Raw genomic sequence first — 14,556 nt, 5'->3', positions numbered from 1 at the left:
TTAGGATTTTTATGGTTAAAAATTTGTTTTGGATAAATTAATTATAAATGTATCATTTGATTTTTGTGACGAAAAAAATTTATTTGAAGTAAATTTATCATGAAAATATCAATTTGAGGTTAATCTTAATATTTATCCATTTTACTTTTCATCGTGCAGCCGTAAGGAAAGCTGAAAACTGAGTGAGGCATCCAGCACAGCCCATTGTACCGGTTCGTCATCACACGCGCGGAACTGCTCATGGCTCCTTGTCATTGTTCTACTTCTACGCGCGAAGTCTGGCACTCTCTTAGCCGATTGCCTGGTCATTTCTTCTTCTTCTCTCTCTCTCTCTCTCAGCCCACTTCGGACGATACAAGGTATGCATTGTCTTCTCTTCTCCTTCTTCTTCTTCCAGCGTTGATGAACGGCGAATTCGTTTAATCCGTGGGTTCTGTTTCTGTTCTGGGTTTTTTGGGATTCTTCTGCTCTTTCTTTTCTAAACTAGAAGTATGTCGATTCGCTCTGAGAGACCTAGTGGTTCGGACCATTTTCGTGTTTGACTTGGGCTGATTGAGATTCTTCGGATAAAGCGAACTGAGTGTATATTTCCCCCCCTTTTGTATATCAGAATCATGGGATTCGCAGATTGGTTTTTACTGCTTTGCGTCTGTTGCGGATTGAGTTCGCCCGACTGTTTAGCCTGTTCTTGCTTACCTCGAAGGTGGCTCTTCGATGTCGATCTTGATACTTTGACCGTAGTATTCCTTTACTCATTCTACTCGGTTGACCTGAGCACTGAGAAAATCAGTATATGGAATAATGCGGTGCACTCTGATTGGGTGTTGCATATGGTGAACTCCGTCGATTGTTGTAATACCAAGTGCCTTTAGTTACCTGGAGGGACGCTTTCTTTGGTGCTCTCCGCTCGTGGAAGACGTCTTTATGAGCAGAATGAAGGGAGAGGAAAATTTCTATGTATACACCCAATACCCCCTGCTTCCTTAGGATGGTAGAGAAGAGTAATTTTTTTATTACTGTGAATGATGCTGGAAGGGGAAAAAAAAGGTTTTCTTGAAACTATTTGTATTTAAAATTTTCCGACCAACAGGAGAATTGGCTAGGTGACAGACATTGCTCGCCCAGCAAAGGTGGACAAGTATAAGAAGATGTTGATTTTTCTTAAATGCAATCTGTGTGCTCTGGGAGCTTCTCTAGTTTCATTTATTTATAAGAATTTGGATATAGATGACCATCACTTTCTGGAATCTTTGTCATGAATTATTTCATTTTATTCTTCCAAATGGTTAAGAGGAACTTCATCATCGTGAGGTGAAGGAGCGTGTGATTTCATAATTTGTGGTATTGGTAGCTTATAATAGTTTGTGAATGCTAGTCAAAGTCTTTTTCCGGTGCCCCCTACAATGTCTACATGAGCGGAGGGACACTTGCATGGTATTAGTTTACCTGATCGAGCCACATTATAAAACCACCAAGTACTCCAGTGAAAATAGACCTCCTTGATCTCTAAGACCATACAAATATTTATGTTGCTTATGACCAATCAAAATCAAATCTCGGACCAATGAGTTGAGTACTTACAGATTCTGTGGTGCATACTGACAAAGGATTGAAGCTTCGGGAAGCACTACCAAGCATTAACCTTATGTTCATTGTTCAAATCTTGATATGCTAAAACCATGAACCACCACTCAGCTAGAGTAAGCAAATCTCTGCCACCACCGGTGCACATTGTGTGCCTGCATGTCTCTTGTCATGGGTCTGCTTACTGTGCCTATTTATGGGAAATGTAGTGTTAGATTGAATTAGCATTCCTAGAAGGATCTGATGGTTGTGTATATGAAGGCTTATGAGCTTGTTTGACTTTGTCCAGGTGCATTGTAACCTACTGCTGGCCTTTTTCAAGATTTCACAACCATGTATCCGGGTGGTTATACTGCTGAAATCACAAACTTATCACCGAGATCTACAGAAAAGGATGTTTATGATTTTTTTGCTCATTGCGGTGCAGTTGAATACATTGAAATAACAAGGTTCCTTTCCATCATGTATCCGGGTGCCCTCATTCATCTAAGAAATTTTTTAACTAGTTTTTTCCTTTATCACCTTTCAACTTTAAGAACGGACTCTTAAGTAATTGTTTCTTATCTATTTGTGTGGCTTGGATGAAACATATATGGAAACAACGGTTTCCGCTTTACTCATATTTTCCTGTGTTATCTTGACGAGACAGGTTAAACATGTCTGGATGTCATTGGCTTGATTTTTAAGACGTCGGCTTTGTAATCTGAATAATGGATGAAACATTATGTTTCCTCCAGCCTATTTGACTTAATAAATCTGTTTGTTTGACATCATGGAGGATCCATGGCCTTAATTAGGGTCCCACAGAGCTGGCATTGTCTCATTTTGGATGCTCAGTGCTACTAGTTATGAGTAACCAGTGAAACAGGGCTGAATTTCGGTCTTCACATTACTATTCATTATGTTTTGCATCTTATATGAAATAGAAAGATAATACATTTGTGGATGTCTTTAGCTTGATTTCTAAGACAAGCTCTGTTTATGTGAATAATTGATGTTGTTCTGCACATTTCGCCCAGTCTGCTTGACTTGATAAACTGTTAATTTGGCATCATGGGGGATCCATAGGCATTGTCCCATTCTGGATGCTCAGTGCTACTGTACTAGTTGCGAGTAACCAGTGAAAAAGGGCTGAATTTCAGTCCCCAATCTTCACATTACTATTCATTATCTTTTGCGTCTTATATGAAATAGAAGGATAATACATTTGTGGATGTCATTGACTTGATTTCTTAGACAAGCTCTGTTTACATGAATAATGGATGTTAATCTGCACATTTCACCCAGTCTGCTTGATTTGATAAATCTGTTAATTTGACATCATGGGGAATTAGTAGGCATTGTCTCATTTTGGATGCCCAGTTTTACTAGTTATGAGTAACCAGTGAAAAATGGCTGAATTTCGGTCCCTATTTGATCTTCTCATTACTATTCATTATCTTTTGCGTCGTATATGAAACAGAAAGATAATACATTTGTGGATGTCATTGAGTTGATTTCTAAGACAAGCTCTGTTTATGTGAGTAATGGATGTTATTCTGCACATTTCCTCAGCCTGCTTGACTTGATAAATCTGTTAGTTTGACATCATGGTGGATCCATGGTTCTAAAAAGAGTCAATAGGAGCTGGCATTGTCTCTTTTGGATGCTCAGTACTACCAGTTATCAGTAAACAGTGAAAAAGGGCTGGATTAGTATTTGGTTATCTTTGCTTAATCTATTATAGATGGGCACTCAAAAGTGACATATTTTAAAATCAACAAGATCGTAGATTATCTTTCATGAGGTCAGAGAAGACCTAGCATTTTTTATGTCAGTTCCTCAATGGTGTGTCTAATGACTCCACCAATGAGGCTAGCTGCTATTTTCTTACTCAAGCCCAGACATTCACCTGATATAAAATACTTTTATGAAATATGTCAGGATTCAAAGTAATTTTGTTATTAAAATTCTGAATGACAAGGTATTCCCAAAGGATCAAATTCTATTCATCTCAACATGTGAACATACTTGTTCAGATTCTTGCTTTTTGAAGGTTGCAACTTGCGAGACTTAGACTCGTTGATGGGTTGATTAATTCTTTTTTCCCCATTAGAGAACAATTTGGCACTCCACTTTTTGTGTTAGAGAGTTTTAATAGCAGGCAATCCTGTGATTTGCATCTCACTGATAGTGAGACAATGTCTATGACTCTCAGGTCTTCCTTTAGGTTTTTGTTAGAGTGACAATGCATCTTCATTTTGATAAGATATGTTTGATTTAAAATCTAGGTCTGGTGAATATGCTTGTACAGCTTACGTGACTTTCAAGGATGCTTACACTCTGGAGACTGCTCTATTGCTCAATGTGAGTGACCCCTCTCACTTGAAGAAAGAAAACTAACTGGGGTCTCCTTTTTTTTTCAAATTAGTGTTGGAAACCCCCTGGTCTTTAAGTGTTATGGTGCTTGACCCACTCAAATCTTATTCTTCTATAGAGGTTTGATACTGGTTTTGCACGTAGTACATTAGTTCTTTGTAGTTGCATGGGGAATTTGGGAAGTACGTTGAGTAGCTTTTCCTGTGGGGTGAACTTTGAAAATTCTTGTTTCTTCATATAAACCCTTTAAGCACTTTACTGATATGATTTGTCAGGGAGCCACAATTGGAGACCGACGTGTAGGCATTTCACGTTGGGGAGCATTTATAGATGAGTCAGATCCTTGGACTGGTCCTTCACAGAAGTCTGATGATGTCACTGGTGTTGTGGTACTTGAATCATTTTACTATACCAGTAACGATGATTTGCTGGTTCAGTTTACAAAATGAATATTAGCAAATTTCTGCAGGCTTGGACTCGTGATCAAATGAAGATGCTTAGTTTGGTTGAAGTTGTATGTTGTATACTAGTCTGAGATATACACGCATGGCAGAAAAAGAAAAGTGATGTATCTGTTTGTGTGCGCAACTATGCTTAAGTGCTTCATGCAACAAGTTGAGGAGTTTATGCTTGTCCAACAGGCGGAATGCCAAAGGTTCTTTTTTTGAATTTTGGGATGTTCCTGAAGTGATGGCACAGAACATCAAATTCAATTTAATCAAGGCTAATTAGTCCATTTGAGTTGAAACTATGTTGGCTCACAGGAAATTCAAGAACAATTGCCAAAATGAAATTATAACTTATTTTCTTGCTTGCTTCTTTAGCCAAGATCATCCGACTGTAATGTTTAAGAAGCTTGTATAGTTGTACTTTAAGCTGTAGTCAGGTCAGTGCATAACTTGATCGTCTTGTGAAACCAGATTGTGAATTAGAGTGCGCATATCTTGGTGAAGCTGATGATTTTGCACAATTAGAAAAACTTCATGGCTTCTTTTATCTAGGTTCTGAATTTATGCTCACACTCAGATATCTCTAATTTTTTCTTTTCCATGCACAGGCCACTCATGCGATGCCTATGGTTTCCTCCCCGAGTGAAGCTGTGACACTTGCACAGGAAGTTGTTGTGACAATGATCGCCAAGGGATATGATCTGGGGAAGGATGCATTGACAAGAGCCAAGGCTTTTGATGAATCACATCAGGTGTCATCCACAGCAGCTGCAAAGATCACAGAGCTGAGTGACAGAATCGGCCTCACCGATAAGATAACTGCAGGCAGGGAAGTTGTGAGATCCGTCGATGAGAAATACCATGTCTCAGATATCACCAGATCAGCAGTCCTCGCAACAGGAACTGCCACTGTTGTTGCAGCAACAGTTGCAGGAGAAGCAGCTGTATCAGCTGCTCATGCAGTTGTTAACAGCAGCTACTTCTCGAAGGGAGCTCTTTGGGTTTCAGATGTCCTGAATCAAGCAGCTAAAGCTGTGTCTGACTTGGCTAACCATGGTAGTAAATAAGATAAGGATCTTTATTGTCCATAAAATATATTGACCCATCACGGTTGGGCAGATAAATAAGTAATGGTGGTTGCTCTCTCAGCAGCGTTATATATGCCCTTATGATAGCAATTGAATTGGAGACATTTTAGTCTGGTTGTGCATAGTTCAGCCTTTTTTTTTTTGGTAAAATGCATAGTTCAGCCTTTTGTGTTCATAAAACTCAATAAGAACCTGGTGATTATGAATCACTACTTTGCGCCAGAGATTGTCTCCAATATGATGTCTAAACCATGCCTATTGCCTTGTATATCAGAACTTGTGGGTGTCAAGTATGGTGATGCTTTATGAAGAGTATACTTGTAAGAGAATAAGCTAGAGATTGACTAGATAATTAATATGACACACGAAAGTTAAGCAGCTGACCGGTCTTTGAAGGCAATTGCAGTGGACATGAGACCCCTAGAGTTCAGTGCCACTCCTTGAGATGCTCTGATGTCTAAACTTTATAAAGTGACATTTTTACTCTTTCCTCCCCGTACTTTTTTTTCTCTCTAATTGAGCATCTCTATCTCCCAACTGTGGCTACTTAGTGGTTCCTTTCATATTAAAGGGACGGCAATATTCTTTTGTTTAAGTGGTAGCTGAAAACCGGTTTTTCCCTGAATGATCTTGCACATTACAAGGTCAAATCGTCTCTGGAAGTGCTCTGCCACTAATTGACTTTGCATTGTTTGTTTCTTTATTCTCCCATAACCCGCTATAGTTTCCTAGCTCCAAGACACCATTGATCGCACAATGTTTCACATACAGAAGGTCTAGTTGGTAGGAGTAGCAAGTTAGTCATGGAATCAGGCATCTCTTATTGGATCACTGCTCGCTTAACGACTCTTAGAAACATATGATCAGCAATCGTTTATTGCTCTATTTGTCAAGAAGTTAGTACATGATGCTCATATGCTTTGACATGTGCTAGACTGCACTAATTTATTTGGCTAATACGGCCACATAGAGACCGGACAAACGGGCCGAATAGGCACCATTATTTAGTCCTTCCTCTTGCGTAGACATCTCTCATCTGAAAGGGCCACAACCATTCGTGCTATAGCTATTGTGTTCTAAACAGAGGCATCCGAGTGTTGGTGAGTGATGATTACTAGATTGGAAAAGCATCTCATGGTAGTCGCTAATTCTTTTCATCTGTCAATTTATCTCGTTCATCATGAATGCGGTAGGAGGGAGTGGTCCAGCACTAGAAATTGCTCTTGGACAATTCTCGACTGTTCTCTACCATCTGAACGAGATATGATGAGATTGCTAACTGTCCTTTAGCTGCTCGTGCTATTCCGTGTATCGGGCCAAGATGAACATACACAGACATGCTTCGAACGAATTATTATCAGACATGAGACCCAAGAAGGTTGAGAAGGTGTTCACACCCAAAGGAAAAGGAAGAACAAAGAGAAAAGATAAAGAGAAAAGGTAATAGGAGGATTGTGCACATCTTGGCACAGCTCAGTTGGCGGTATTAACATGAAAGACCCCAGCAGCTTCTCCTTTTTCTGAGTGGCTTCACCTTTTTCTGAGTGGCATCATATGAAAACGCAATGCCTTTGTTCATTGCATATTTTAGTGGCTAACAAGACTATACGCGCCACCCTATATATATATATATTGGTAAATACGCGCCACCCTATATTCTCGTATCACAGTTCCAAAAAAAAAATTATTATTATTATTATCAATTTAGACCGCGGCCACTAGTGGCGGAGCCCGGGATATCGTCGGTCAAATTCGTCAGTTTGCGTTCCTTTGTTTTTTTTTACTTTTCGTTCCTCACATAAAGGTCCTCGTTTATTTTCTGGGACCAGTTTGAACGTGAAGCTTGAGAATTTAATAATCTCCAAATGGCATGATTTCAGAGAAAGCTTAATACAAGAGAAACTCAAGGGTTATATTTAATGGATCTTAGTGAATGCCCAGTCTGCAGTTTTTCGGTTGAGGAGGCGTAGGAGTATTAAAAATTGAGCGTTGGGGTGGCTGGCTTTTGTACACTTCATCAATGGGGAATTGTGTTCCCATCTGTTTTAAACGGGGACAGCAATGGAGGCAACTACTCATTCAACCTCTCCATCTTCTGCCTCACGAACCGAGTCCAAAAGAATACTGGGATTGACCGTGTCTCTTTTAGTTTATGGTCACCGCCAAGGCTGACCCAAGATTATGCATTGCTCACCTAATCTGCTTGTCCAGCAGAATGAGATGGCGTTCCGGATTGCATTTCGGTGCAAGCAAAGAAGTCAAACGGTTCCATGTCCAAAATATTAAACATTGAGACCTGAACAACTCCAACATACATCACTTTACGAACAATCAACAAAGTCGAATTTGGTGGTCTCCTAAGTCCTATTCCTTTTTTCTTTTCCTTTTATTTCATATCTTCCATAGGACAGTCAGATCTCTAGAATCTGTCACTGTTCTTTTGTGGAGCCTTTGACAAGCTGTGCTGACTCTTCAGATTGAAGAATCTTCAATTCTTCCTTTTCCAAAGAAACTTCAATGAAGAGTCGGCAAAAATTTTGATTCAACTGACAACCAACGCCGGTCATAAGAGGGGCGTGCATTTAACCTCTGCAATTCTTTGAACAAACTCCATCAAAGTTTTCACCGTTTGTGGTCAGAACTGAACCATCCCATCCAACTTTTTATGCAATATCAGCTGGAAATCCTTGGGTAAAGAAAGAAAGTGTACAAACCTCGTTTTGGTAAAAACAAAAAGCAAGTGTACAGTCTCTGCCAAACAAAATAGAAAAGCAAAATTTAACAGATCATGTGATTAGAAGATCAACTTACTATAACAATTTCTTTCTTATGTAATCTACCTTCCAAAAATCCATCATCTTCTCTCTGTACAAAAATTCACTCAAACAAGGAACACCCAAAATTTGCAAATACGTGTGGGGCAATACATTGTCATTGACTCATCGCCACCTGAAGCTAATAACAACATATCGGACAGCGTATGAGACCGTTCTCATTACAATCTGGGCAACGCTGGAACCCGTACTCATCTCCCTCTTCTTCCGCATCTTCTTCACTAGTGCCGTCGCAATATATCTTGCAACTGCCGGAACACCTCTCACAAGGCACGAACCTAATATCACCGCATGCCTCACATGCACCGCTGTTTCCTTTGCCACAGCTGCCATCATCCACCATTTTGCAGTTCTCGAGAAATTTCTCGAGCTGTCCTTCTTCGTGCATACACCTGATTTCCTCGGTTCCGCCAATGTACTTGCTTCCCACAAACACCCTTGGCAATCCACCCCCACAAGCCCCATCACCCAACAGCTCTCTCAACTCTTCCTTGAACCCCGAATGCATCGACACGTCTCGCTCGTCGATACGTACACCGATGCTTTTCAAGATGACTCTAACATGACAGCAATCCTCGTATGTCTTCCTAACCCCTCTAAGGCTCGTAAAGTAGATGATCACCTTCTCCTTTCCACGCGGCCAATACTCGTGGTCAGTACCATTGGCTATTTTATTTTCAGATGCTTCCATAGGCAATGAATCTTGGCCGGCCATGGACAGTCGTTCCTGATTATCCAATGACTGCAAATGAAACGGATGATCAGGTGAAAGCTCTTCAAGTGACTTCCTGAAAGTGGAAATGACTTCAGGATCGAAACCCACAACAGCTTCGGAGTCCAATCCGTCGCCATCAGCCATTTGCAGCCACATGGGCTTGGGGGAAACCACGCCATTCTCTAGGAACCTTGATTTAAGACGATCAGCCGGGGCATGAACTGGAGTCCTGACCGCATCAAAAGAAAAGCTCCTCATGTGAATCGGCGACCGGAAAGGGCTTATGTCCTCCAGGCCTTCCATCAGCTCCCACGCATTGATCGTCTCCGGCTCGCCGGGCGGAGTCCTGATTGGTGTTTTCGGAACAACTTTCGGGATTTTCTCCTCGATCATGTTCGACCAAGTCTTGGCCTCGATCAGTCCCATAGCGAACTCCTTTACACCGTTTTCAATGACACCATTGCTCCCGTTGCACATCTTGTGATCACCAACATCGGCCACCATCACCTTCTCCACGTGGTTGGTGATTTGATAAGAAGGGTCAATCTTGAGAGAACCGAGCGTGCTGGATTTAAGAGCAACAAGATGGTAGCTATCATCTCTGCTCTGAGGCAGATGATCGCCGTGGATCGAATAGCTCCGGCGCACGGGCGAGGAGAGCGCGTTGCAGTGCCGACATCGCTTCTGCTTCGAGCTCGCGCAACCCATTGTGCACGCCCAGAAAACAGGGGAAAAAAGTCGAACTGAAAAGCAATGGGACAGAGGTTACAAGTGACTCGAATATAAAGAACGGGGGTTATAAAGAGAAGGGTACAATAAATAAAGGGGTCGTTTCTTTAGTAGTACTAATAAAAACAGACATTCCCAGCTGTTTGAGCTGGGAGGGGAAGGTTCCGCGGCAGACTCCATTAAAAAAAGCACAGCACTTAAGGAAATAACAAAAGCATTATCAAAAACCAAGAAAGTGATCAAATTATAGAAGCAGATTGAAAAGTTTCAAGAAAAAAAACTCAGCCGACAGAAGAGAAGACCAGAAACAAAATCGGATCTTGGGTTAAACCAAGCTGAACCCACCTTCAAAGCCTGGTCCCGTCGAATGATCCCTGCGATTCCGACAAGCCCGCAGCCGATCAGAACCGATACGATCCTACCCAATTGAACACTCTGTTCCCCCGCACTGAATTAACCATCAGAAGGGCAATGCTCGCGAGAGAAAACAAAGAACTCGGATGGATCGTCGGTCCTCTGGCAGGCCACGGGAACAGAGGAACTCGCGTTCTTTGTGGACTTTCGGAGATCTGGGGGAAAGTTGTTTTGGAGACCGCCACCCCCGGGTGGAATGATTGCGAGGAAGGAACTTCGAGCGGGGCGAGGGTCAAAAGGGGAAGGGAAGGGGGCGTAAGCGGGGGCCTCCCTTGGAGAATTCAACAGAGGGAAACGGCCAAAAGCAGAGGGTGAGAGATGTGAAACTGCGAACTCTAAAGTCAAATAACGAGGGCGAAGACTCGTTCAATCCGGGAGAGATGAGCTCCAACAGCCTTCACAGGGTCCCTCCTCTTTTTGAACTGGATTTTTGAGAGATTTTTCCCATCTTATACGTGGCCTCCTCCTGCTGCTGATGGTGGGGTGGCGTCCCAGCCGGGGAGAACCGGTGAATTTGAGATATTCACGTACTATAAAATAGAACGAAATGGTCTCACGAGGATAAAACAAAAAAATTAGGAAAAAGACAACAAAAAAACCCCACACTTTACTCAAAGTGACAAATTTGCCTCAATTTTTTTTTTTTTTTTTTTTTTGACATGAAAAATTTCAAACTTTGCCAATCGTGATACATTTACTCCACCAAGGGAAGCCGAAGTCAAGCAAGGGCTGCCCTCGCCGGCGTCGGGCGAGGGTGGCCCTCGGCTAGGTCGGGTGAGGGTCGCCCTCGTTAGTTCTGCCATGGCCGGCAAAGGGAAGAAAGAATAAGAAAAAAAAAAGGATCAAAATGCCATATAGTTTACGATAAACGTGCACAAGGATAAAAGTTCATAGTTTTTTATATTATGAAAAAAGTTTGAAATAAATATGTCACGATTAGCAAAGTTTGGAATTTTTCATGCTACAAAAAAAAATCTGGGTTTTTAGTGCTTTTTTCCTAAAAATTTATTATGAATTATACCAAAGATAAAAAAAAAAAAAATGATCCGGCGATTAAAAAGCCATTACAGGGTCTATGGGATTTCTGTATTTCGCCCGTCATCATCCAATTCGCAGGAATGGCTATTTTCTCTTACCCATTTTTATTTTTATTTCTTTTTCTCGTTTTGCAGCACCGACAGATCGCTCGGCCGAGCCATCCGTCTACTTATTACGAAACAAAATCCTTCTCCCTCTTTTCTCTTCCTTGTCAATTCTGGAAAATGCGTGCTAAGTAAAAGAATATGATTTAATGAGGAAAAAGTCATTATATGGTCATTTAAAAAGTCATTATATGATCTCGACATTTTGTGTTTGTTTGAGTGATCATTCAGCATATAAGAATGGCCAATCTTTCTTACCCATTTTATGTTACTTTTTCTCTCAATGTAATTTACATTGACATAGACGATCGAAAATTCTCGCAACATTAACGGATTATACAGCTAAATGGTCTATCTGCTCTCTATGAAGCAAATTCCTCCTTTTTTTGGGGGGGTGAAGGACGCTCCTCCTTTTTTCTTCCTTCTCAAAGATTTAAAAAAAAAAAAAAAAAAAAAGCAAACAATATGGTTGAAATGACACAAATTCATTATTCTTTTTCTTCTTTTTTTTGGCGATGAATTCAAGTTGAGGGGTCGATTTCTACACTTAACCAAATGTCACCACTTAAAATTGTAACGGGGGCTGATAAGAGGGGGAGAAAAGGACGTGGGAGCGAAAAAGGACGTGGGGAATTGGAACTGATGCTATTGTCATGAAGCGCGAATTATTGCGAGAATGGCTGTGGAATGGAAGGAAAGATGTCTGGACAGGGAACGCAATTTGCCATCGCGGAATGCGTCGGTGACGAGGGGAGAACGACGCTCGCTTCCTTCCAAAGGATCAGTCCCCAGTCTTCATCTTTACTACTAGTGCAAAAGCAAATCAATTATTCTAATTTACACATATTTAACAAATATTGATTTATTTTTTATCACAATGAATTAACTACATTACAAGTGGGGAAAGTCATTAAGATATGGGTTAATATACCTGGAAGAATTTTAAATTGGTACATTTGTGATAAAATTACCCCAAGCTAATTTTTTGACTATTAAATATCCAAAACTGGTATATTTATGACAAATTTACCCCCAATTAATTTCTGTTAAATTTAATTAACATTATGAAAAATCGCAAACCGACACACTTATAACAAAAGGAGAGTAAAACCTCAAATTGATACACACTTTGAGTGTAAAATTTAATGAAAATTAATTAAGGGTAAATTTGCTAGAAACGTACGGATTTGGGATTTTTTGTGATCAAAAAATTAGTTTATGGTAAATTTATCACAATGTACAACTTTAGGATTTTCGTGGTATTAACTCTTAAAACATCCATTGTAAATCTAAGAAAAGCCCAAGCCTACTTGATTCTATTAACACGTAATAAATATGTATGAATTTTACTCCAATAATCATTAGATACAAAAATGCTTGTGCACATATAATTTTTGTGCTAGATTAGTACACAAATATCTCGTGTAATAAATATATTCACAAACCAACAAAGAGAAAATTTACTAATTGGTTGCATATAATAGCTTCTAAATAACCCAAGAATTAGTTTGCTCACGCATAATAATAACAAAAAATTAGATATTTGGAAAGCTTAGCAATATCAACTAAAAGAATGTCAAATTATAAATAAGTTGATCTCATCAACGAGTATTACCGAAAGCAAACAATTTTACCCAATACTGTATATAAAACTAATGAAGAAAGGTACGATAAAAAATTTAATGAAATAAAGCACAGGATTTAAGCATAATCTTACATAACTAGCCTGAAAATTTTGTAATGTTGACTATCACAAATTTCTGTCTCTACAGGCAAAAAAATATTATACCCATGTCAAGTCAACCTGGGTTAAATCAGATTGACTGGACCGAACACGTGATTATTTGAGCAATAGTAGATGCGATAAGGTTCGTTAACTAAATCAAACTACTAGGTGATTTGATAGTTTGCAAACAGTTATTTAAGCTAGTAGCCCATTAGACACCCAACAAAAATTCTATTACTCGTCTAGCAAGCAATTTTAATTGACAAATCTCCGTATGTCTAGCATTATTTAAATTATATTAGTTAACCCATTAAATGTTCGGAATTGCATAGATTATATATTTCTTCAGGGCATTAAACGTATTTTGGCTAAAAGATAGAATATTTTTAAAGTCAAAAAGTAATTAAAGACGAAAAATTTTGAGTCAAATCGCATTACATCGAGTCAGGCCGACCCAAATAAAAAAATCTCGAGCTTGGATTGGGTTGACTCGAAATTTTTGTAGGTAAAAAAGTCCATTGGGTATGCAGTATGCCCTATTCTTTGGGCGGGTTGAATCTAAATTCATTTTTGTCCTTCCTCGGTTCATGTACCCCTGTTCAAATATAGCTAGTAATGGGTCGAGATAGACTTTAATTAGGGATGATTAAGTTCAAGATCAAAAAGTTCCCAATCAAGAATCCAAACTTATTTGATTAGAGCCGTATCCCATTTTTGTAATTGGGAATCGAACCAATCATCTTTATAATTGACTTAGACCGAACCATCAAGTTCCAAGCTAGTTCCAAGGTTGACTTGAGAACTAGCATGCCTTCATAATTTCTTTTTCCTTAATCTAATTGCTCTATCGTATGCTAAGTAGCACCAAGACTGACACACGACATGTAACATGACATGACATGACACACCAACACGTTATTTTTCAAAAACTAAAGAATCCTGACACATTGCGACACGTTATATATTAAATGTATATATAAAAATCTAGAATGAATTTATACTAAAAATATTAATCCACCATTTATTAAATTTATTTATTATTTTGATTTAACAAATTCAACTCTATTATTTCAATTTAACAAATTTAACAAATTATTTATTAATCCATAAAACTTGGAGGAAGAAATAAACAATTCACATTTGAACTCGTGTGTTAGACGTGTAAGAAGAAAAGAGAACAAAACTTAGAGGATGAATTGTGTATCACGGGAAATGAAAGCCAGAAGAGAAGAGAAAGCTAGGTTTTTATTCTTTCCACGCTTATTATTTTTATTATTGTTTTTTATTTTTCACATATATACATTTTGACCCATTATATTGAAAAAATTTTAAAATTGTCCTTGCATGTTGGAATCACATGTCAGAAACTCGCATGTTAGAATTTCAACTCGAGTGTTGGAGAGTATTGAGAAAGTTTGGTCACACATGTTGATTGAGTATCTGAAAGTGCTGGAGAGTGTCGGACACATGGCTCTTGGAAAGTATCGGTGTTTCCTAGATCGTATGCATTATTTTTT

The 14,556-nt window shown here is 39.3% G+C and overlaps 2 protein-coding genes across 3 annotated transcripts; one reads left to right on the top strand and one right to left on the bottom strand.

Moving 5' to 3' along the window:
* Positions 1 to 206: 206 nt before the first annotated feature.
* LOC104421896 (binding partner of ACD11 1) lies at positions 207 to 5,752 on the top strand. Of its 2 annotated transcripts, none has more exons than XM_010034047.3 (5): positions 207 to 359; positions 1,874 to 2,033; positions 3,855 to 3,930; positions 4,218 to 4,331; positions 5,000 to 5,752. In XM_010034047.3, exons 2-5 carry the CDS (start codon positions 1,918 to 1,920, stop codon positions 5,456 to 5,458), a joined length of 765 nt encoding a protein of 254 aa, XP_010032349.1. In that variant the 5' UTR covers positions 207 to 359; positions 1,874 to 1,917; the 3' UTR covers positions 5,459 to 5,752. The 2 variants fall into 2 exon arrangements, with proteins under 2 accessions (XP_010032349.1, XP_039159688.1); XM_039303754.1 differs by lacking the exon at positions 207 to 359 and adding an exon at positions 1,581 to 1,700.
* A 2,432-nt stretch (positions 5,753 to 8,184) lies between these two features.
* LOC104421897 (uncharacterized protein At3g28850) lies at positions 8,185 to 10,595 on the bottom strand. The gene is made up of 2 exons (XM_010034049.3): positions 10,103 to 10,595; positions 8,185 to 9,771 (listed from the first exon to the last, which is right to left on the bottom strand). Exon 2 carries the CDS (start codon positions 9,734 to 9,736, stop codon positions 8,435 to 8,437), a length of 1,302 nt encoding a protein of 433 aa, XP_010032351.1. The 5' UTR covers positions 9,737 to 9,771; positions 10,103 to 10,595; the 3' UTR covers positions 8,185 to 8,434.
* Positions 10,596 to 14,556: the final 3,961 nt, after the last annotated feature.

The sequence above is a fragment of the Eucalyptus grandis genome, chromosome 10 (genome assembly GCF_016545825.1).
Source record: "Eucalyptus grandis isolate ANBG69807.140 chromosome 10, ASM1654582v1, whole genome shotgun sequence".
Classification (NCBI taxonomy): domain Eukaryota; kingdom Viridiplantae; phylum Streptophyta; class Magnoliopsida; order Myrtales; family Myrtaceae; genus Eucalyptus; species Eucalyptus grandis.
This window is presented reverse-complemented; position numbering and strand designations above follow the sequence as displayed.

Coding starts and splice junctions, on each gene's coding strand:
- LOC104421896 (XM_010034047.3), top strand. CDS start 1,918: ATGTATCCGGGTGGTTATACTGCTGAAATCACAAACTTATCACCGAGA. Junction 3,931..4,217: donor AGACTGCTCTATTGCTCAAT/GTGAGTGACCCC, acceptor ATGATTTGTCAG/GGAGCCACAATTGGAGACCG. Junction 4,332..4,999: donor ATGATGTCACTGGTGTTGTG/GTACTTGAATCA, acceptor TTCCATGCACAG/GCCACTCATGCGATGCCTAT.
- LOC104421897 (XM_010034049.3), bottom strand. CDS start 9,736: ATGGGTTGCGCGAGCTCGAAGCAGAAGCGATGTCGGCACTGCAACGCG.